Source organism: Colletotrichum navitas (assembly GCF_030913465.1).
Source record: "Colletotrichum navitas strain CBS 125086 chromosome Unknown LY79scaffold_5, whole genome shotgun sequence".
NCBI lineage: Eukaryota > Fungi > Ascomycota > Sordariomycetes > Glomerellales > Glomerellaceae > Colletotrichum > Colletotrichum navitas.
In genome coordinates, this window is record NW_026850551.1 from 39,670 (window position 1) to 61,998 (window position 22,329).

Here is a 22,329-nt window from a genome sequence, read left to right on the forward strand (position 1 = left end):
CTGTCTGGTGTTCCTGTTCGGGATTTGGAACCTTCTTTACCAATGGCCCAAAGTCCCACACTTCGACGTCTCTATGGCCAGAGCCGAATGAATACACTCTTCCCGACCGTCCCAAACGCCGATATCCTCATCACATAGGAATCATGCTATTAAAAAAAGAAAACCAAGTCCGCAACACGCAGAGCCCGGTGATCCACCACATCGCATGCGCTGTTCTATCCACATTGACCAAAGCTTCCCCCATTTAGGCGATGCACCGCCGACCAATGACACCATCATGAAATGGCATCATCGAACCCCGTTCCCGGACCCGCCCAAGGGCGGTCAGCCCAGCCGCGATGCCGCCGACCTGCCGCGCCGATACCCATCATTCCCGACCGAACTACCACCGTTGCTTTCCGTACTTCGAGATGCTTAAACCCCGGCGTGCCGGAATTTGGCGCTCACCGCGCTTGCCCATTCATCCTGCGGTCTCTCGCTCATCCAGTAACCGCGACCGAGCGCGAGCATCACGCGACCCAGGCGACCGCGAGATCCCTCGCCACCGGGCTCACCCTGTGAAAACGGGCCGTCAGGGCCCTTCTTGCGGCCCTCCTCCTCCCAGCCCATCTCATTATACCGCTGCAGCACCTGCTGCGCAAAGGACATAACCACCAGCGCAAAGTAGACGCGCACCAACGTCACGGAGCAGACGAGTCCCAGACTCATCCACGACTCCTGTGGGCCGATGTGCTTCGTCGTCTTGGGCACGTCAGGGACGACGGGAGCGCCGTTTGCAAGGGCCGTCTCGGCGATCTCAGCGCCCGTGGGGGTGCTGGCGCTGCCCGGATGCTTATCGAGAGCCGTACTGTTGACATACCAGTTGACGGCGAAGAAGGTGGTGTAAGCGACGTTGAGGATCGTGTCGATGATGTAAAGCCATGCGAGGCTGAGGTTCTCAAAGGGACTCTGCTTGCGGATGTGGGGCATGAACATGGCCAGAAGCACAACCACGCCGAGCGAGTAGAGGTACATGGACAGCTGAGTTACCGACAGCTCGTAGCCCGTGAGGATGGCTAGGAGACCGTAAAGGCCGGTGAGCCTATTGAAGAGGAGAATCAAGGAAATGACCTCAGTACCAGTCTGGAGGCTGATGCAGCCCAGAAACGTCTATTGAGAAAGCATCGCATGTCAGCGTCCTTAACGATGGCAAACGGAGTCACGAGGTCGCGATCGTGCCAGGCATACCTTTGGGCGCGGGAAGCGCAGTCTGAATCTCGATGGCGCCATGTTGCGCAGTTGTTGACTTTTGCGAAAGGTGAGAAATTGTATGTGAGCGTATTGCGTCAGAGGGAAAGGGGTCCAAAAGCTCTGCTCAGTAGTGGAAAGCTTTTGGAGGAATCGACGGCTTTATGCAACAAAGCGGCAGCGCCGGATGACATAGGAAACATCCGAGGCGAAATAAGGGTGGAAGGACCCTGCGTTGTTGATGACATATGACGAAACCCACCACCGTACCTATCCGGCATAGCGTCACGCCCCGGCGTTTGCGTCCGAGCGCTGGCAGGTACAGCTGGTTGGCACCACGACCCAGCGGAACGAGCGTGCCAATCGATTTCGGCCCACCACACATCCCCGGTATTCGGTGACAGACGGCCCACCGGGGGGCATCACGGACGCCGAATCATCAGCGTGAGGTGGTCTGCGATCCCGGGCGGTGAAGAAGTCCAGTTTCCAGCCTCTTGTCAAGACGGCCACTATCACCATCTCACACGTCAGCAAAGCCAGTGACAGAAAACTACGTGCATCATAGGGGACGAATTGACAAGAAGAAGAAGAAAAAGAGCCATTAAATGTAGGTATGTACTAGCGACCGTGGATTATAGCCCGTTGTTATACAAACTGCAGCTGAATGCTGAAATCCCCATTGCACGCTATGCTTAAGATGTCCTGCCCCGCCAGTCATGCTCGTAACGTAACGGCCATTCAGCCCCCCGTCGTTCGTCATAAGTCTCGCCTTGGGTTTGCCACAGTTTTCCACTTTCATCTACCAATTTCGTCTAGCACGCGCATCCCTCTTGCGAGGACTGGGCCGGGGTTGTCTTCACATCAATCACTGCAACGAGGTTAGCAAACCTCGGTCCGATAATCACTGTTCTTGGGGAAATACGCACTTTGGCTAGAGGCCTGCGCTGCGGCGTCTGTTCCTTCCATACCCGGAAGAGCCTGCGCTATTCTCTTGAACAACGTCTTGACGTTGTGGCCCAGCTTCGCGCTGGTCTCCACAAACATAAGGTTGTTCTTCTTGGCCTCCTCCTCGCCCTGCTGGGTCGTCACCTCTCTCTTGTCGTTCAAATCCGTCTTGTTGCCAACGAGGACAATGATCACGTCATTTCCTCTCTCGGCCCGCACATCGTCTATCCACTTCTTTGTGTTCTGGAAAGACTTCGCATCTGTGTGCCCATTGTCAGTTGCTGGCACTTTTCTCCCGTCCGCCTTGTCCGCCACATACTTGAGATATCGTAGACAACAACGGCAACGCTGGAGTCGCGGATGTACGAAGGAATTAAACTACGGAAGCGTTCTTGACCGGCGGTATCCCAAAGCTGTAGTCTGACAGTGCGATCCTCGAGGTACATGGTCTGCAACGGATTAGACGAGCTGTTCAGGCCGGGCCGAGGCGACGACCCTCAGAGGAATAATGACAGCTTGCCTTGGAGAGAAAGTCGATTCCGATGGTCGCTTGGTACATGTTGTCGAATGAATCGTACATGAACCGAGTAATGAGAGATGTTTTCCCCACTGCAACATGGATTTTATTAGCGAGGGCAAGAGATACCAATGGGCAAACAGCAAGCTTACCACTCTGTTCACCCAAGAAGACAAGCCTGGTTGCAAATCGTCAGTTGGATATACAATTTTCATTGTCGTATTTGCGCATCATACTTGAACTTCTTGAGGGGATTGTTGTACGACCCGCTTGCGCCGGACGCCATGGTTGCCGAGTGTTCGCGTTGATCAAAAAGAAGCTTGACGTGGTGTTGGGGGTTGGTTGCTTTGTAGGACAGTCGAGACTAACGATTGCGGCAAAAAGGTGCAGGATGCAACGGACACGAGTTTTGGGACGAGGCGGGAGGCCAAGGACAGAGAAATAACAGATCAAGGGCGATCAGGGAGCCAGCGGGGAACGTGTGATTTTCTGGTCGCGACCTTGGTTGAGAGCACCGGTCGGTAAAAGGAGGTCAACTTTCGCTCCCTTCAGGCGCATTGCACATCCCGTCATCCACTCTGAGGATCCAGCCGGAAAGACGGGGATCATCACGTGGAGATAACTGATAACTGATAGGACAATCGATAAGCTCGAGACCCTGTCGACCGTATCTCAAAAATTTCTGGACGGCCCAGGCCCCGCCGTGGTGCAGTGCAGAAACAGACGACCATTAAACTGCAGGGTGCGCAAATCGACTTTTTCAGCCAGAGGAAGTCTTCCCTGGGAAACATTTCACATCCCGAAATACGCGAAAAGTCACCACTCCTGTTTAACTTGGTTCACAGTCAGGATGCCCGTTCTCAAGCCCCTTTCGGGCGAAGGCGATGCGCCGCAGCAATACAAGCAACCCTCGAGAAAGGGCAAGAAAGCGTGGCGGAAGAACGTCGACGTTACCGAGGTGCAGGACGGTCTCGATGAGCTGAACAAGCAAATAATTACGGGGTATGATGCATCTCCTTCCCGAGAGGGGGGGAAAGTTGTCTTGTCACAAGAATATGGCCAAAATACTAACAGGCCCCAAGTGGTGTCGTCGCAGAGAAGAACTCGGCCGACCTCTTCACCCTCGACACGGTCGGCAAGATCGAGAAGCGCCCTAAACCCAAGAAGACTCTCAAGTCAGAAGAGATCATCGCCGCCCGCTCCTCCATTCCCGCCGTATCCTCCCGTAGGAAGCGCGAAAACGAAAACTCCAAGACGGCCAATGGCCTCCTCCCCGTAAAGCGTCAGCGCACCGACTGGGTCTCGCACAAGGAGCTCGACCGCCTGCGTAGGGTTGCCGACGGCCAAGAAGACTCGAGCATCGTCCCCCAGGAAGCTACGTACGATCTCTGGGGTGCCAGCGCGCCAGCCCTCGTAGCGGCGGCAAAGGCAGACCCTAGCACCACCAAGGAGAACAACTTCATCCCGCCCGTGGTGAAAGCCAAGCCCCCAAAGACACTCAAGCACAAGCCACTCTCCCTCGTCGCAAGCGGCAAACAGATCCCGGCGGTTCTGAAGCCGACGGGCGGGTACTCGTACAACCCGACGTTCGACGACTACGCCGAAAGACTTGAAGAGGAGAGCGCCAAGGCCGTGGCAGCGGAGGAAGCCCGTCTAGCCGCCGAGGAGGCGGAGCGCGTTAAGCGTGAAGCCATTGCCCGGTCCGCAGCTGAGGCCGAGGCCGCCGAGGCCCGCGCACAACTGTCCGAGTGGGACGAAGACTCGGCCTGGGAAGGGTTCGAGAGCGGCGTCGACGACGACAAGCCGTCCTTGAAGCGGCCGCAGCGCAAGACGCCCCAGCAGAGGAACCGTATCAAGCGTCGCAAGGAGGCCGAACGCGAGGCCAAGCATCAGCTGGCGATGAAGAAGAAGGCAGCCCAGGCGGAGCAGATTAAACAAATCGCTGCGGAGATCGCGGAGCGGGAGGCCTCCAAGAACGCGCTGGCTTTGGCGAAGGAGGTCGGCGAGGGTAGCGACGCGGACGATGACGAGGTCGTCGACGAGGGTCGGTTGAGGAGACGGCAGCTCGGCAAGATGAAGCTGCCAGAGAAGGATCTGGAGCTGGTGCTTCCCGACGAACTCCAGGACTCGCTGCGGTTGTTGAGGCCGGAGGGAAACCTGCTCAAGGACCGTTACCGCAGTCTGCTTGTCCGCGGCAGGGTCGAGGCCAGGAGACATATCCCCTTCAAGAAGCAAGCCAGGACGAAGCTCACGGAGAAGTGGTCCTACAAGGACTTCAAAATTTAAAATTGGGGCACACACTAGAGGGTATCGGGACAGTAATTCAAAAGCGTGCTTATTTAGGAATTTAACTTGACTCGGTCCTACGAGATGTGCAATTGCAAATAGTTGAGCGACATATTAGCAGCGGAAGAGATCATCTACATAATACTTTACTCTCTCTTCTCTTGGCCTTTGACCCGATAACTCTATTGACTTTGTCGTCCACTGCATTTTGTCCCTCGTACTCCACAGAGTATGCTAACATAAAATAATATCAAGACTCGTTCTCACTTCACCGCAGTTAGATTTAGTAGCTCATCAAATCTAAATCACTGTTAGCAACCAATCCTTTTATCGCATAGAACAACAGTAACGAACCTCTTCCAAAAAGGCCACGCTTGGCCCAGTCCATGGCAAGTAGGATACGTGTCCGCAAGCTAACACTCTGCGCGAAATAAACGGACCGCCACATGTAGACAGCCCACAGACCGCCAGCGAAATTCCATCCTTCTCCCCAGTCGAACACAGCCGAGTTGCCGATGTAAGCTAGGCTGCCGAGATGGTGATACTCAAACGCCTTGTAAACGACGGAATCGATATCGCCGTCAAGGACCATGTTCGCCCTAAGGCCATCCGAGGTGCGGGCCAGCTTGTTGAACTTGTGTGCGAGATACTGGCCTTGCTGGTGGGCGCGCTGCGCCGTAGCGGGCAACGATGTAAGCTTGGAATCGATCTGCTTCAACAGCTCTCTAAGCTCGCCAAAGTCGAGGGTGCCGGACTGGTCCTTGTCAAATTGCTCAAACAGCTTGTCAAGACGCTTCAGATGGCTGATGGCCTGAGGGAAGCGCTTCTTGACGTCGTTGGCCACGTCGCGCCAGTCGCTAAAGTGCAGCTCTAGGGTCTCGGGGTCCTTGCCGCGCTTGAAAGCGACGCCGCGGAGGAAGGTGATGATGTGGTCGGCTACGTTGTTCTGGACCGTTGAGCAGTCGCCGATGGCGTAAACGTCGCCCAGAGGCGTGCCATTGAGGCGAAGGTGGGTGTCAGTTTCGAGAGCGTGTCGGTTTGTCTGCGATGGGCCAAGTTTGGCGGACAGCCGCTTACACAGGTCGGCCTGGGCGACGCCAGTTGACCAGAGACAGAAGCCCATGGGAAGCTCCTTAGTGACGAGGGATCCATCAGGCTGCTTCTGGGTAAAGACAATCTTGTCGGGGAGGACCTCCTTGACGCGGGAGTTTGTAAGGATGTCAACTTGATCGCGGGCAAAGTGCTCTTCCGCGTACTTGGAAACAGCTTCGTCATAAGTGTTGAGGATATGACTGCGGCTCTGGATCAAGTGGACAGAAATCTCGTTGCGGAGGAGCTTGGGAAAATGCTGCGTCAAATCTTCGTTGAGCATGTCGAACAGCTCGGCCGCGAACTCGACACCGGTAGGCCCACCTCCGCTCACAACGAAGGACAGGAGACGTTTGCGCTCTTCGTCAGAGGTTGTCGGTACGCAAGCTTGCTCAAGGTTGTGCATGACTTGGTTCCTAACCTTGCGCGCATCGCTAATGTCCTTGAGAAAGTGGGCATTCTCTAGCCCCTTGACGCCGTGAGGATTGGTGGTCGATCCAACAGCGATAACCAGCTTGTCATAAGGGACGTAGAAACGGGTCTCGTTGCCATGAGCGTCGGTTTGGGAGCATTCGATCAGCTTGTGTGAAAACTCCACGTCCTCAGCCTTTGCGCAGATGAAGTGGCCGTGGACGCGGGAAAGAATACGACGGACCGGTTCAACGAGCGATCGGAGTTCTAGTGTTCCTACGGTGGCAGACGGGAGCATAGGCGTAAACAAAAAGTAGTTGGTTGGCGAGATAACAGTGACGTGGTATTCGTCCGGAATCAGCTCTTTGAGGAGGGCCACGCCACCCCATCCGCCACCCAGAATAACCAGCTTTGGCTTGTCCTTTGCGCTCGTCATTTTTTCAGTATCCAGGTCGTCGATCAAAACTTCGGCAATGGGTAGGTTTTTGGGCCCGCCCTTCTTGGGGTTCAACGCCAGCTCGGACACATTGATCTCGAATTGATCGGGGTGTTCTTTATATGTGGAAGCGTCGTAGATGAAGAACCCTACCACACCTAGGCCGACGAAGATAACACCGCTGCCGAGCCATACTGCGCTACGGTATGCGAAACGCAGGATTCGTGAAGTGGGCTTATGAGGAGGAGTTGTGCCCGAGATGGATCGGAAGGCGGTTCTTTTGGGCAAGCCATGAGCATTGAAGAAAGAGTTGGCAAGAGGCGTCCGGGTTGTTCGTGATCGTTGAGGCAAATTAGCAAATGCACGTCTCTGAGAGGCGATGCTCTGTTGTCGGCATATCGGATAAGCCTTAGTAAGGCTGGTTGGCGAGATCTGGGACGCGGCGCGAGGGAGGCGCATCAGCGCCGATGTAGTAGGAGGCATTTAATTGCCGAGACTCGGTTTTGGAATGTCTGACGATGGAGTCGTGTGTGTATCTAACAGAAAGATGTCATGTCGAAACGAATGTAAGGGCAGCAGTTGAAGCTGTTTGCTGTCTCCTAGACGCGATAGGTACCGAGAACTGGGTCGGGGGGGACGACTTCAAGATTGTGTTTTTCCAAGAAATAGGAATTCAGGCGTACTGGTTACGGGAAACAATGATCTAGCGTTGGCGGGATAGCTCCCTGACATAGGTATGCGTAATGATGCTAGTGCTGGTCAAGTCAGGTCAGGAGCGACAAACCCGAGGAGCTCCAATCCTAGCAGCTACAGCACCTACGTCATTAGCCGGTTAGGCCGAAGAGGACTCTCATGCAATTACCCAGCAAGTCCGACAGCGCCAGAATATTCCAAAGGACGCCGCACTTTCTTCCGCAGCTAGCTACAATCAAAATTTCTTTGCCAGTCTTGATGGTAACTGCATATCGCCGCTGCCGCCGACAACTCGGACTTTCGTTTCGACTTTTGTCCCGAGGTCGGCGCCGCCATTCCAGTCCGCCGAGCTGACAGGATCTTCACGGGATCCTTTCCTGCCAAGACCAGTTTTGCAGCGACACTATGATCTCAGTAAGCGACGTCAAGGACGCATGCCGCGTGCCGGAATCTCCACCACCATACCCGCTTCTCGGTGTCTCGCTCGGCCAATTGAACCTGCATGCCGACCACTAAACCAGAGTCTCTGATTGCGCAGCACCGCGGAAGTCGCTGATTTGGAGACCAGCTTATACTGCGCCGAGCCTCACAACATATAAAGCTTGGTTTGTCCCAGCACTACCATGGATCTTTTACTGACTGGCTTTGCTGTTACTATATAACGCCTTGTTGCAGGTGAGCTACAACCAGTGTAGTTGTAAGATTCCCCAGAAACGCGTGTACGCTAGCATCGGAAATACTTCTTTTCGACCCATCGATCCTCGATATCCGGAAGCATATTGCAAAGAACGATAGTGATGCCAGGGAAAACCTTGGCAAGCCGGTGAACACCGAGCCTTCCTGCGGCGTAGCATGCCAGCACGATCTTCTCCTGTGCAACGCCGTGATCAACGAGAACCTGCACAGCCATGAGTGCAGCACCTCCGCTAGCCATCTGGGTGTCAATCAACAATACCGACTCGTGTTTATCGATGTTATCCGGCAGCTTCAGGTAATGAAGCTCGGGCTCTCCAGTCCGTATGTTGGACTGAATAAGGACTCTGCCTGTCCTCATGTCCGGAACAACCCTCTTCAACGCGGTCTCGAAGGCAGCACCGCCCCGAAGGACAAGTACCGCACTCACGTCGCCGGTCGACTGAAGTCCACTGTACTTGTAACCTTGGGGAGTGGAAATGGTCTTCTCCCTAAACTGTACATTGTTGAGCGCCCTGAAAGAATCAGCCACCTGTATATTTGGACACTCAAAAGTCAAATATACTCACTGCTCGATCAGTAGGCAAGCAAGGCGGTCAAAGTAAAATATAAAGTCTTCTGCCGACGTGTCGATGTTCTGGATGATCGTACACATGGCCCTGAGTTGCGGTGTCTGGTCCAATATCACAACTCGGTCAGAGAGGGGATCGCTGGCAGCAGCTAGCTCAAGCTGTGTTAATGCTGCCCGGTGGTGGGTTGATTTTTCGATTAGCTTCCGCTCAATGTACTGAACAACCATTGCTAATCGATATTTTAGCTGAGTGCTGCTGACCTAACTCTATCGGCCCACTTACCCATTGCGACATGGTTTTCGATACCTCGGGGTACGATAATGTCTTTATAGTCAGTAACAAGGCAGAAGATCTGCGAAGAGAGTGAAAAGTACCTGCTACTTTACGCTGCGGCTCGACGAACTAGAGATGGATGCGTCAGAACAGATGGTAATAAAAGAGCCTGGTCTGAGGGCCGTTACCTTTTCGAAATTGGGCTTCACAAACTTGAACCACTGCTTTATGATGCCCTCGACATCGCGTGCGCGCTCCTTAACATCTCTCAACACTATCCAATACGGTCAGCTTCTATTTGGATAGACAATACCTCCGATCTGCACGTTACCAACCTCTCCGAGATAGGCATGTATCGGCGTCCGCCTCACAGAATATCTAGAATACTGTCAGGTTAAGTTCATATGATGATCTAATGAGAAACATACCCTCATATCCAAGAGATCTATGATGCGGGGGTCATGCAGGGCGAAGATGCCTTCTAAGATAATGACGTGAGGCGAGTAGATGGTTGTGGTTTGGTCCAGTCGTTGATGCTTGGCAAAGGAATAAACAGGAACCTCGGCCCGTTTACTAAGGGTGAGATGATTAGTTTGTTTCACCGTAAAAGCAAACGATCACACAACACCATTATAGAAATCAAGTGCAAATACAACCGCCGTGGCTTGTCAACTTACCCAGCCTTGAGGTCTCGCAAACATTGCACGAGAATGTCGAAGTCGATGGCCTGTAAACACAAGATTAACAACGAGACTGCCCAGCAGGCACAAGAAACAACTCACATCGGGGGCATCAAAGTCAAAGTCGTTGTCAAAGGCTCTCTTGGACTCCTCAGGAGTCAGGGGGTTGTAAAAAGAATCCTGTCATCACTTCGGGTCAGAGGCAGTGGTTGACGTTTGGCGGGGTAGATGCACACATACCATAGACAAAATCACCACCCATGGCAAGTTTAGCTTTCTTACAATGGCATGCGACAGAGTGGACTTTCCTGAGCCGGAACTGCCAGCAATACCGATGATACTGACATCTGCCCACGGTGGAGAGTAGTGAGTCCGCCGTTGGACCGTGACATGAGATTCGGTGCCGCTGTGGTCGTCAGCCATTGTGAGTCGGAAGTCGCCGACGTCGAGGTATGGGGGGGCAATGATATTGGTCGACTGCAGCTAGCAACTCAAGAATCTACAGCCAGGCTGACAAAGGGACAACGATAAGGCACTGCAGAGGAGGAGTTGGGAGCCGCGGATTTGCTTCCTTGCGAGCGGGTGAAGGAGAAGTGGAATTCAAGGACTAAATGAAAACAAGAGGTAAAAGCCAGGGTCCAGAGACCTATCTCCAGATAAGCGCTGAGGGGATGTTGGACTTCGACGAGCCTGGACAAGTGGAGCTTCTGAACGTTAAGGGTCAGGTAGTGGGAAGTGAACTTTTTCCTCGCTGTAGTTGTCTTGCAAGTCGTTGCCCAAAACCTCAGCAATTGGAGGATATTGTCGCTTTTCTTGGGTCTTAACAGTACGCCTCAGGAGACAAGGAGAAAAGGAGTAGCGACGTAGAAGTAAAAGTGCTCGTGTGTTATCTTGCCTCTTGGGCGTCGCATGGCGCTCATGGTCTTGACGCTTGCAACACCTCGCTGACGGCCAGGCACGTTGCTCAGTTTTACAGCCTAGGGAGGTACCTCGGTTTTCGTACTTGCCTCTCTCTGACTATGCACTTCTAACCCCGTCAAGACCGCTTGCAGCTTCTGCTCATGTGGCTGGAATTACATAATCATGGCTGCCCCACGTCAAGCACCGGCCTGCAGCCGCAAACTCTGGAACCCAATAAAGCTCCGCTCCAGCCTCTTTCTCTTTGTTCAGACGTTTCCTTCTTCTTCCACATCCAATCCCATTTCTCCCTCAGTTTCTTTCAACCCTTCCAAACCACAAACAAACGGGAGTTCGAACGGCCACTCAAATGTGACTGCCGCCCATAGTCTGATCCTGGCTTGCTTTTCCTGCTTTGCGCACCTCCCATCGCATGTCAGGACTGCCGGACATCAACGACCCAACAGCGATAGCAGTCTGGAACAGAGCTGCTGCTCGTCTCGTTCGGGAGACCTTGGAGAGAATCATGGTCCGTTGAGCTCCTGTGTGCCCTTCTGTGGGCTCTGGTCCTGTCTGCTCTTGCTGGACAGCAGCTAAGATGTCTTTCAGACTTCGTCTGCGTCAACGGCCACCCCAATGAAGCATGCCTTCGAGAGGCGTGTTCAGGACGTTCAGTCGCCCAAGAGGTAAGCCTCAATCGTCCTCTTCCTGCCCACTAGCCCGGCGTTAGCTTTCGAGCCGCCCGCCTTCCCTCCCCATCCAGCTCACATGATGATCGACTATCAAATGGGAATCTCTCCTAGCAATTACCATGCGGAGAACTCGATATAAAATTTACCCTGACACCTTGCTGTTTTCCATCTTTGCATCTATTGGCGCACCAAAAGAGGAGACTTTTTGCTAACGGAATTCTCCAGCGATATCAACGCCCTGATCCTCGACTACCTAACTATGGAAGGCTATCCTAATGCTGCCGCAAAATTCAGCAAGGAAGCCAATATGCAACCCCACCAAATTGACGAGACGATCAAGGTTCGTCAGCAGATTCAAAAGTCAATCCACACCGGAAGCATTCAGTCCGCTATCGAGGCGCTGAACGATTTTGACACGGAGGTATGTGGTACCATTTTTTTTTCTACACCCCTCCCGAATTTGCCGTGATTAGACATCGAGTTATCATGCACCACTCATAGAACCTTCGGGTCTTTGATGAGAAACAACCACCTTTTTTATGAGCTTCCATTTACTCTTCTACTTTTCAATACGTATTTGCTTCCAGGTACACTGTCTAACAAACGCACCAGATTCTGGACCATGATCCGACTTTGCACTTTGCTCTGCTCCGTCTACAGCTTGTCGAGCTGATTCGTTCGTGCACAAACACACCTGGCGGTGATATCACTCCCGCCTTGACCTTCGCCACAAATCACCTTGGTCCTCGGGCGCCAACAGATTCCCGTTTCCTCAAGGATCTCGAAGAGACTATGGCATTGTTGATCTTCCCTCACAATGACCTCGAGCCTCAGTTGGCAGCCATTTTGCACCCAGACCTGAGACGGGATGTGGCAGACCATGTCAACAAGGCCATCTTGCAGCGTCAATCTGAGCGTAGGGAAGCGGCGATTCGACAGCTAGTCAAGATGCGGGCATGGGCCGAGTCGACTGCACGAGCTGAGAAAAAGGCTCTTCCTGAACGAATCGGGCTCGGTTTGAATGGAGACGAGAGCGATGGGCACGACCAAATGCAGCTGTCCTAGTACGATGAAGCACGAGCATGCTGCAGGAAAGAGAACAAGCACTCGTGTGGATGCAACAGGATGCTGTGTATGTTTTTTCAAAGGAATCACGGCCTGAGTAACTGGCCTCGGATAGCGCATGGAGTTACAGAGCAAGGTTTGATTTAGGGACATGGACAACAGGATTGTAGGTATTCTGCAGGCGTTGGGCATTCGGTCAAGACTGAGTTGATTATGGTACATGCATTTCATCGCGGGTGTACCGCATCGGGTCAAACAGAAGACCGACACGAGTAGAAACAATACCGCTCGGATTTTTCACTACCTTATTTCTCAACCTTTCTAGTGACACCGCGATCTGTCGTTATTCGATCTGGCTCTTTTCGGGCTTCCCCATCAACGTTGAGTGGTTAGTTGAGCGAACTGTCTAACGGTGGCCCGGCTATCCAATCAGCATGCAAACAAGTTCGCTTACAACTGAACAGCCGTATAGACGTTCAAAAGCTCAACATCGTTTCTCTGTTGTGTGTGTGACAGTAATGAGGTTCATTGTAATTAATCACATCAAGTGTAAACAGGGCCATTTCTTGGTTCAGTGCCCTGGTATAGGAAGCAAGAGACGCCTTATATTATATACATTTGGTACAACGTCTATTTGGTGCGGATATGCTTGAGCTTGTTGGGCGAGTAAAGGAAGTTGTTGGCATAGGCCTTGGGCTTGATTCTCCTCGACTGAGGCTCCGACACGAAATATTCGTAGCCTTGCTTCTCGGCGAAGTGGATGGCGTCTTCCTTGGTCTTGAAGTTGAGCTTGGTGCCTTGCATCATGTCTCCTGATGATTGCCAGCCCATCAGAGGATTCTCCCATCGGTGGCCCTTGGGGAGGATGTCCCAGTCCATGCGCCAGTGGTGTCCCTGCCAGTTGCCGGACTGCGTCGCGGGCTTGGCCTCCTGGTAAATGCTGCACACAAGCCGTTGTTAGTAACCAACTCCAAAGAGCCTTCACGCCAAACGTGTGTGCGTACCGGACGCTGCGTGCCTGGAGCTCAATGGGGGCACCAGAGATGACGGCGGCTGGGAGGTAGGGAACGTCCTCGCTGGCGTTTTGAAGCTTCTTAGGAACAGGTGTGAAGGTGCTGTGACAGAGTTTAGCAACGATTCCCGTTTTCATATCGACCTTGAGAGGCTCTCACGAGGTCGCCTTGTCGGCGGTAATGGTATAGTCAGGTCCGTTCTGTTCAGTAGAGGGGATTGCGGCGGGCACTCCTGTGGTGCCGGGCGCGAGCTGGCTCTCGAATCGGCGAGCGGTCATCGCGACAGAAACTCGGACATTGGCACTGCTGCGGAGCAGGCAAGCTGCATTGTAGGCTCGGAGCGATGCCATTGCGACGATTCGCTCCCTCAATTGATGTAGGGAGACAGCGTTGTCGTCGTTGGGAGAATTGGTGTTCAGGGAATGTGGTGGTGGTGGTGGTGATTGACGGTCGGCATTCATGGTGAAAGGGCCTTGCTGGGGCTCTGTTTGGGGTGTGCTGATTGGTCGCCGCAAGAACCTTGACCCGAAGAAACGAGTGCTTTTCGTCAAACCTCACTTCGGCACCGGAGCCTCACCTCGTCCACATTACAGCATCAGCCTCCCTCACGTCGAAATCGAAGTCAATTGATCCCGCTCAATTGACTGCTTGCGCTGAGCGATCGACGGATCCCTCCCTCATCGTTTTTTGCGACTCCGATATCCAGACACCATGAGCTTCGTCCCTCGCCGCGGTCTCTCGACCCTTATTCCCCCCAAGGTGCGCGTCCTCCCTCTTGCCAAACAGCCGGTACCCGGAACAAGGTGCTAACTTATTAATACCAGGTCGCCTCTCCCAAGGTACGATGTCTACCTGATTTTTCAATGTTTTGATGCTTGCGATTTCGTTGCGAAGATTACCCTGTCAACCGGAGCCTGGGCGTGGAACCTGGAGAAGGAAGAAACGCGGACGGGGCTATTCGGAGCTATGGGAATATCAACATGGGCTAACATACGGATCTCTTTTCAGGCCCTTGGCGCGGACCCCAACGCTGTTCGCATGCAGCGCGTTGTCAACTTCTACGAGAAGCTCCCCCGTGGCCCGGCTCCCGAGGCCAAGGCCACTGGCATCCTCGGCCGTTACGCCGCTAAGCACTTCAACGGCAAGAACGCATCGGCGAAGCGTATGTGTTTCCCGGTGGTGATGCCCCTCTAAGTAATGATCTGACGTTTCAACGCAGCCATCATTCATGCCCTCGGCCTTCTCCTCGTTATCGGCTACGCCCAGAACTACTACTTCCACCTCCGTAAGTCGGACCATCCGCTCCACTCAGATGAGTAAATGAGCGAATCAAAAGATCTGCTACAGACGATGCTGACGGTTTTCAGGCCACCACAAGAACAATGCCCACTAAGCGACTCAAAGTCACCAGTTGTAGTCCAGCTCAGGGCTGTGTAATGGCATTGGGACTGTGTATATAAGAATTAGAATCCGTTTCCCGGGAGGATGCTCCTCGGCAAAATCTCGTTTGTGTGTACGTCATCAGCTGAATGTAACCCGACGAAAGACCCAGTTCCTCTGTCCACCAGAGTGCCAACACGCAGAGCCAGTTGCCGAAAGATCGGGTCAACTAGGTAGTGGAAGATTAACTGAGTGCTATTGCGTAACACTCCACTGCCCCTCTGTCACAAGGGACAGATTTAGTATGATGTTTGAGGGAAACGGATCGTTGGTTGTGGTCCAGCGAAGTAGGCACTCACTCATTGACTTTGGTTCGCTCTGAGTATGCAATCTACAATTAGTCTAATGCAAGGATTTTATTAGCAGTCCATTCTTTCAGAGTCAACAAAACACCCATCAGTTGGGGCCTGCGGATGGGCTGCGTCAGCCTTTGAACCCCAGAATGCTCAGACCATGGCGTTGCTCGTCAATGCAGAAATGTCCCAGAATAGCCTGTTTCCACATCGGGGAATCCCGCGTTGACTCTTGCCCGCCCGAGCTGACCGTTGCACAGTGCTAGTAGCGCACAGTAAGCTGCGTATAGGCACTGTCACAGCCTTCCACTGACCACGTCGGCGGGCAGGACCCCATCGGATCCACCCATTTTCCTCACCTGCCTCCCCCATTGCTCTGGCTTGCTCCCCTGCCGCACGCTAATCCCTGATTAGGCGACTGCAGCTCCTCAGGAAAATCGACTTCACAACCATCACAGCCGCATAGGTGTGTCCTTCTACTACCGCCTCACTCCCATCAGCCCAGCGCTCCTATTTTCCCTACTCCCAAACCTCCCCCCCAAACAATTACCTTGACGACGATATACGTCCTGCCGGTAGGGGAGTCTCGAATCCGCGACTCTCGAGATCGCATTAACCCCGCGATCCGATCCCCGACGCCCGATTTCCGCGACTCGTCGCTTAGTCGACAATCAACCGCGAACCCGACCATACCAACTCATCCTCTACAATACCCATACTTGTTCTCTCTCGGTCAAACTCGAGTTCGGAAAAGCCCAAATTCGCTCTTCCAGCGCAGAACATCCGACGACGTATGATGGCAACTGAAGCCACCCTTGCCGCCCCCGTTGATGCTTCTGTCCATTCTGACTCCAAGCTCGTGAGTTCCTTATTTTCCCCTCTTTCAACTTCACCGCTGGCGCCAGCCTCATTGCCCGATCATCTGCATGACCCCCCTCCCACTTGTACCCCATGCACACATCTCCATATCTGCCGCCCCATCACCTGCCCTGGCTAACCTGGGATCCTTCGGCAACCCCGTCAAGCAGACTAACGACGCCAACGACGACTCACATCATGTCGGTCCAGACCGCGCGAATCTGAACGGTAGTCCCGCCGTCGATGACTTAGAAAATAAGCACATCACCGGTGTTGAAGATCAGGTCGTTTCGGCAGATGTTAGTGTTAGTGGGGGATCGGATACGGAAGCATCGCGGGCTGCCCCAGATGGAGAGAAGGGCCACGGAAGGACGTCGTCGTCTGTCAAGAAGCCTGCAACGTTCAAGGCTGTGTCGGTCAACAAGAAGTTTCTAGCCTCGAAAGGACCCACGAGTACCTCGACGACCAAGCCGGGCGACAAGACGAACTCAACGTCGATCTTGAGCTCCTCTCCATCGGGAACCTCGACCCTCTCATCGAGACCGAGACTTGTCGCAAAGTCAGGAACTGGCACGGGCTCCACTCCACGCGCCAACTCGGCTGCCAACGGAGGCCAGTCCGCTGCAGGCCCTGACCCCAGCGCAGTGTGGAACAAGAATCGACGTAAGGCTACTTGGGTGTTGTTGACAGTGGTTGCGGTCGGTTGCTAACGAGATATTTCAGCCGTTCCTGTTCCGGAACCCAAAAAGCTAACAGATGAGGAACTTAAGAAGTATGGCATTCATATGGCAAGTCGACTTGCTCCTGAAAGCGGGCCGGCGCAAGGAAATTGGGCAGACATAGAAGACGACGACGATGACTGGGCTCCCGAGACCATTACCTGGACGGACGGCACCAAAACTACGCTCCCGCACCCAGACGAAACGCCTGCCCCACCGCCTGAGCCGATCCCAGCGCCACCGAAAGAGAAAGTGATAGAGAAGCCACAATCACCCGCACCACCGCCTCGCACTACCGCGTCACCTTCTATAAAGTCTGGAGGCCTTGCTTCGGGGAAGGGGTTGATACTCAAGGCCGGCTCTGCCGATAAGCCAACTCTCGTCGCAAAACCGCCTGCGCCTCCGACTCCAGTAAAATCACCGTGGGCGCCTCTTCCACCCATTGAGAAGGCTCCGCCGGTTGTTGCCGAGCCACCCGCGTTCCAAGCCGGCACGCGATACTCTGCAAAGGACCACTCCGCCAAGATCAACACCCCGCCGCCTCACCATGCTAAAGAGATCGCCGCCGATGACTTCAGTCGATCCGCTTGGAGAGACGGAGCCGCCGCGGGCGGAAACAGGGAACTCTTCAATTCCCAGTCTGGACGTTACGAGCCGGCCCCTGACCGAAGGGGCTCGATGCGGTCCGATGCCCACTCTAGACAGCCTGCCTTACTGCAACGTCCATCCCAGTCTGATCACCCTGAGCCGTCCGCTGCTTTTCAAACCAGTAGAACTTCGGTACCCGATGGTTCCTATGGCAGGCGTCGCGGATCTTCTGTTGCTAGTGGTGGAAGTGGATCCTACCTGCAACGACCGGGCAAGGGCCATGAAATGCCGGGACCTCCCCAAGACCTGCTGAACGCGCGCAGAGGTTCCATGGCTGGTTCGGTTGATAGCCCTATTTCCCCCCGAAATTTCTCACCCTCGGGCCTGCAACAGGGACCTCGAATGCATGGCAACCAGCAGTGGCAGCCGCGACCTTCGCCAGGAACTAATCATGCTAGCTTGCACACAACCAGCTCTCAGCCGGTGCAACCACCACCCATGGCCCGCTTGGAGGAGGACCTTGAACTACAGAAGAAGATTATGCGCGAGAAGCGTGAGTTGGCAATGCAGAGAAGGCGCGAAGAGGAAGCCCGTGAGGAGGCCGCAAGAAAAGAGCGCATCAAGGCGAAGCTGGAAGCCATGGGGCCGCCTCCGGAACGCAAGAGCGCCAAGAAGGATTCGTCGCCCGAAGATATCAAAGCCGTTCAGGCGCAACAGCAATCTCAACAGGACGGCTCTTCTGGCCTCAACGCGGGCTCACAGCCGTCAGCAGCGGGCCCTGGCTCGTCAATTGTGTCAGCAACTGCCTCTCACGTGAGTGACAAAACGTTTAGCGACAGACCTACCACTGCCAGTGGCGAACACGGCAGAAGACATGGTGGCCAAGAAGCGAGGCAACCCAGCTCTTGGGTGGCACCTTCACCCCAGCAGGAACGGCTTCCGACTTGGAGCTCCTCTAGTCCTCAAGCCCCTCGTAACGTATGGGGATCACCTAATAACGATCGTGGACTCGGTAATGGAACTTTCAACACTGACTTGGGTCGTCTGGCCGAGTCGCAGGTGGCTCAATTGCCTAGCCAGCTTCCGCCGGCCCAGGCCAAGAAGGGCCCTGCGCCCATCGCACCACCCAGCGCGCAGCGAGGTCTACCTCAAGTCCCGACTGTCAACCAGTCTCGCCCTGCATCTGGAGGTACACGTGAAGTCAGCGAAATGAGGAACAGATGGGCCAATTCGGTGTTGGAAGGGGATAAGACGGCTTTGGATGAGAGGAGAACACAGCGTCTCGAGCGTGATCGAACTCTTGCTGACCGCGGGCTCACTATCGAACAAGCTCAAGCCTCGATCAAGGATACATGGCGGCCTTCCGGGGACGGCAGGCGCGATCCCACCCACGTCGTTCACCACGATGTCTCCGGTCACGGGCTTGACCAGCCCCCAGTACCTACCGGTTCATCAACAGGTTCAATTCTGCCCTCTACCGGACCATCAGCCGCGACCCAGTCTCGAACCTCTTCAAGATTCTTTCCCCCCAAGGACAGCAGACATGATTTTTCAGGTGCTCATACGGAGCCGTCGAGGCCTAACTCCCCTTCACCGCCGCCTCCGGATATGCTTGGTCACCCCGCTTTCGACGGAGACGCGCTTCATCCTCATGTATCCCTTCCTCGCCCGCACCCTGTTGTGAAGCTACCTCCTTCAGCTTCAGCTACGCAACCTACGGCTTCTAGAAACTCTGGGCAATTCGCTTGGGCTACCCCCGCCGGGTACAAAGACGGACCTGTGTCTCACCCTCGTGGGCCTTACCAGCCGAGCCATGTGCCGCATCGGTCGCAAGATCAAAGTGGAAACGAGAATTGGCAAGATCGTATAAATAACCTGCTCACAGGACGAAAACCGAACTCTCCCCCGAAAGCACCGGGTGTTGAGCCCGTCACTAAAAGTGCACTCGATTACTCGGGCCATTTTAATCCGGCTACCGTCTCTCTACCTCGTTCGGCTGCTGAGCAGTTCGCAGATGACGTGAAGTCCTTTAACACGAAACCAATGGCCGAGGAGTGCTTTGAGGAACAAGAGATGGGGTCGCTCCCTCAAATTCGACTTCCGCATAAAACGCCAGATGCCGCGTGGCATCCAGCTACCGCACCAACCAAGCCATTGCCGAGGCGTTTCTGGGTGTCCGATGTTGAGACAGTCCGCTCACTGTGGTTCCCTCATGAAATGTCGACCAGCGGCAGCGTGTATCGCGTCCTGCTCCCTGGAATGGCCGAGGCCAAGTCCGTTCCCCTTCCATTCTCTCGATCGGGTAGTAACCCTCGGCGATCCAATGTGCGAGGTGCGCAGCGTGGGTCTGGCCCAACTCATCGAGGCGGTAAAGGCCGCGAGCCCTCTTACTCTGGCGAGACAAGCAACTCAACGCCCCCTCCCAGCCGGGGAGGCCGTAGCAGCTATCGTGGACGCGGATCCGAAAATTGGTCTCGCCGAACGCCTCCCACGCAGGCAGCATGAGGAAATGCTGTCAACACGACACTTTGAAAATACAACAACACGTTGTTCAGTCGTGGTGGGCAGCATGCACTACCAATCGTAGCCGACGAAATCGAAGGCCACACCAAACGTACGAATACTGTTCATTATGCGTAACTACGCATGCGCGGACTGCTCCGCTACGAGCGATAGGCAGTAGGTACCATCTCGAAACTTTGATTATTTCCGCAGGGAGCGTTTTGCGTTTCCGGATCTCGATGACCCGCGGTCGACTGGACTGATTTGGTCGGCACATGAGCATGACCGATTTCATACCTCGTAGGAACACAGACAAACTGGTGGTGTAAAGATGAGGACGGACTCTACCGCTCTTCACCACAAACGAAAAACTTCAACTACTCCCACCGACCAATTTCACCTACTCGACGCGAACACCGAATACCTGCTAGATCCGCAGAGAAAAGCGCTAGGCACATTGCTCAGGGTCAGGTGTTTCTTCGTATGATTGGTTTCCATGACACGAATAACGAAACGGCTGGAGAGAGGGCCATGGAAGGGGTGACGGGGGCCCAGGGGGATACTGGAGGGTAATGCAGTCTTTTACAACTTCTGATGTGAAAGGAAGTAGCATTACAGGGCTCGAATAAGAGTGATTGATCGGTGTCCGGCATATACTCGGTACTGCCAGATCAACGGGCAGTAACTGCTTGCGGGCAGATGAATGTCCTTGGTAATTGCAGCTCAGAAAACACACAAACAAATGATGAAACCACCAGCGGTTTCGAGTCCCTTTGCAATTTTTCACATGTATTGATGCCGGGTAGAGGATTCTATGCGTAGATGTTGTCAATGTTCAACGTTGCTCAGTGTTGCTTGTAAGCATGCCGTGTGTCTTTTAACAACTCACGTGCCAACTCTTAACTTCCATCGAGAACATAAGCATACCTTGGGCGTAAGCTTCACATCGTAGCCTATGGCAGATGAACCTTTGAGGACAGTTGACTCATAACAGTTCAGCTCCGCCAATAAGTCAACGCGGTGGCTGCGCGAATTTGGACAGCTTTGTTTTACGTCATCTTGGAAAGGAGTCAATGTTAACATCATGTCGATTCTTCTCGGCGAATTGCTGAGCCGTCTTAGCCACTGCAAGTCCCCTTCTTCGCAGAGTTGGCCGTTGCAACACCCATGAAACTGAGTGCCGCGTCTTCAAAGTCTCTGGTGATGGACTCACTCAAGGGACACGCTTCAGTTTAAAGAAGAGGTATATGAGCAAGAGGAACCCTAAGATCTTCGCTGAGGTTGAAAAAACAGGAAAATGCGGAGGGCGGAGGATGGGAAAGGCGGGAAGGTGGGACAGAGGGCTGGCTTCTCGATGCCAGATTTTCTTTTTGATCCTCGATTTTTGAATCACGTTTCCTCAGGAAACGAGTTACGAGCAGAATGGGAAGGGGGAGGACAGCTATCTAGTGGGGCTTTTGGTCGTTTGCGGCCAAAGTCGTCACGGAGGGGAAATGCCGACTTGGACCTGGCTAGCGGTATAGGAGAGTTTGTGGCTTGAGTCTGAGACCTCACTTTGAAATGATGGCGGCGGTGGCCGAGAGCGGTAGGCCCCTTGCGGCCGAAGAATGTCTCGTGCATGTCACCATGTTCTAATGGTGATTGATTGGTGCCTATTTTGTTCTCACTGTCCCCATTCTCGTCCTATCCTTGCTATCACTGCTATATTTCAACAACACGGCACAAGAACAATAAAAGCTGACCTCCGCAACAGGTTTGCATCCGTCGAGAGTGGTGACCTCAAACCGTAGCGTCCAAATGAACTGGTAGGTTGATCCATTAGCAAGGCGTCTGGCTGTGACTTCAATTTCCACCTCCATCGGCTCGAACGGGATAAGACACATAACTGCAACTATCGGGAAATTCTGAGTCCGGCTCCAGGTTGATGATGTTCTCAGCCGATCAAGTCAGGTCTGATACACTCATAGTTCAAAGAACTATAAATGATCTTTCATTCCACGACACTGTTTCCGTGTACCCGTGATAACTGCCACAATATATCTGCCGTGCTATGGTTGTGTGGCAATGAGACTCAATGTCCTAGTACACCTTTTCCTTGGGGCTCTCAACCCATCAATCGCGGCACCGAACATTTGCTGGTCCGCAACCTTATTATTAATAAACATACGCCAAGTCTCCAATCCGCACAATCTAGACTTCCTGAATTTGAGTATTCGAGAGAGGTGGCTGGGTCGAGACTGGAAGAAAGCTTAGCGGCGAACGAACCGAGGGTATTTGTCTTGGTCAAACCCCCCTAACGACAGTAATCACTGTTCCCTCCAGTCAGAAACAGGGATCATGGAGGTGCCACTAAACGTCGCACAACAAACCGTCCTAGCATTCTTTGATTTTCGGTTCTCATAAAGAAAAAAAGTTGCCTCTTGTGATTCTAAACCGTTCA

At 53.7% G+C, this 22,329-nt stretch overlaps 9 protein-coding genes across 9 annotated transcripts; 4 read left to right on the top strand and 5 right to left on the bottom strand.

Moving 5' to 3' along the window:
• Positions 1 to 414: 414 nt before the first annotated feature.
• On the bottom strand, positions 415 to 1,269 carry LY79DRAFT_506600 (Inositolphosphorylceramide synthase subunit Kei1-domain-containing protein; the record flags this gene model as incomplete). Its single annotated transcript, XM_060553740.1, has 2 exons — positions 415 to 1,149; positions 1,228 to 1,269. 2 exons carry the CDS (start codon positions 1,267 to 1,269, stop codon positions 415 to 417), a joined length of 777 nt encoding a protein of 258 aa, XP_060418859.1.
• A 545-nt stretch (positions 1,270 to 1,814) lies between these two features.
• LY79DRAFT_538360 (ras family protein) lies at positions 1,815 to 3,266 on the bottom strand. The gene is made up of 6 exons (XM_060556735.1): positions 2,926 to 3,266; positions 2,842 to 2,867; positions 2,693 to 2,781; positions 2,492 to 2,621; positions 2,154 to 2,432; positions 1,815 to 2,095 (listed from the first exon to the last, which is right to left on the bottom strand). Exons 1-6 carry the CDS (start codon positions 2,973 to 2,975, stop codon positions 2,040 to 2,042), a joined length of 630 nt encoding a protein of 209 aa, XP_060418860.1. The 5' UTR covers positions 2,976 to 3,266; the 3' UTR covers positions 1,815 to 2,039.
• A 133-nt stretch (positions 3,267 to 3,399) lies between these two features.
• LY79DRAFT_598478 (ribosome biogenesis protein Nop53/GLTSCR2) lies at positions 3,400 to 5,026 on the top strand. The gene is made up of 2 exons (XM_060561808.1): positions 3,400 to 3,691; positions 3,772 to 5,026. Exons 1-2 carry the CDS (start codon positions 3,540 to 3,542, stop codon positions 4,973 to 4,975), a joined length of 1,356 nt encoding a protein of 451 aa, XP_060418861.1. The 5' UTR covers positions 3,400 to 3,539; the 3' UTR covers positions 4,976 to 5,026.
• Positions 5,027 to 5,082: 56 nt separating this feature from the next.
• On the bottom strand, positions 5,083 to 7,578 carry LY79DRAFT_282146 (uncharacterized protein). The gene is made up of 2 exons (XM_060552124.1): positions 5,330 to 7,578; positions 5,083 to 5,275 (listed from the first exon to the last, which is right to left on the bottom strand). The coding sequence occupies exons 1-2, from the start codon at positions 7,392 to 7,394 to the stop codon at positions 5,259 to 5,261; spliced, it is 2,082 nt and encodes a 693-aa protein (XP_060418862.1). The 5' UTR covers positions 7,395 to 7,578; the 3' UTR covers positions 5,083 to 5,258.
• Positions 7,579 to 8,328: 750 nt separating this feature from the next.
• LY79DRAFT_506431 (uridine kinase) lies at positions 8,329 to 10,245 on the bottom strand (the record flags this gene model as incomplete). The annotated part of the gene is made up of 10 exons (XM_060553719.1): positions 8,329 to 8,812; positions 8,867 to 9,098; positions 9,152 to 9,193; positions 9,244 to 9,271; positions 9,331 to 9,416; positions 9,478 to 9,520; positions 9,571 to 9,715; positions 9,820 to 9,869; positions 9,925 to 10,002; positions 10,063 to 10,245. The coding sequence occupies 10 exons, from the start codon at positions 10,243 to 10,245 to the stop codon at positions 8,329 to 8,331; spliced, it is 1,371 nt and encodes a 456-aa protein (XP_060418863.1).
• Positions 10,246 to 11,010: 765 nt separating this feature from the next.
• Positions 11,011 to 12,971, top strand: LY79DRAFT_538369 (ran binding protein in the microtubule-organising centre). The gene is made up of 4 exons (XM_060556736.1): positions 11,011 to 11,248; positions 11,329 to 11,405; positions 11,637 to 11,832; positions 12,024 to 12,971. The coding sequence occupies exons 1-4, from the start codon at positions 11,153 to 11,155 to the stop codon at positions 12,474 to 12,476; spliced, it is 822 nt and encodes a 273-aa protein (XP_060418864.1). The 5' UTR covers positions 11,011 to 11,152; the 3' UTR covers positions 12,477 to 12,971.
• LY79DRAFT_538375 (ETC complex I subunit conserved region-domain-containing protein) lies at positions 12,972 to 13,927 on the bottom strand. The gene is made up of 3 exons (XM_060556737.1): positions 13,649 to 13,927; positions 13,481 to 13,591; positions 12,972 to 13,416 (listed from the first exon to the last, which is right to left on the bottom strand). Exons 1-3 carry the CDS (start codon positions 13,837 to 13,839, stop codon positions 13,107 to 13,109), a joined length of 612 nt encoding a protein of 203 aa, XP_060418865.1. The 5' UTR covers positions 13,840 to 13,927; the 3' UTR covers positions 12,972 to 13,106.
• A 273-nt stretch (positions 13,928 to 14,200) lies between these two features.
• Positions 14,201 to 14,882, top strand: LY79DRAFT_665962 (mitochondrial F1-F0 ATP synthase subunit F of fungi-domain-containing protein; the record flags this gene model as incomplete). The annotated part of the gene is made up of 5 exons (XM_060563143.1): positions 14,201 to 14,248; positions 14,314 to 14,328; positions 14,498 to 14,651; positions 14,709 to 14,774; positions 14,857 to 14,882. 5 exons carry the CDS (start codon positions 14,201 to 14,203, stop codon positions 14,880 to 14,882), a joined length of 309 nt encoding a protein of 102 aa, XP_060418866.1.
• Positions 14,883 to 15,805: 923 nt separating this feature from the next.
• On the top strand, positions 15,806 to 19,915 carry LY79DRAFT_282399 (uncharacterized protein). The gene is made up of 3 exons (XM_060552125.1): positions 15,806 to 16,081; positions 16,251 to 16,743; positions 16,804 to 19,915. The coding sequence occupies exons 1-3, from the start codon at positions 16,016 to 16,018 to the stop codon at positions 19,890 to 19,892; spliced, it is 3,648 nt and encodes a 1,215-aa protein (XP_060418867.1). The 5' UTR covers positions 15,806 to 16,015; the 3' UTR covers positions 19,893 to 19,915.
• The last annotated feature ends 2,414 nt before the right edge of the window (positions 19,916 to 22,329 follow it).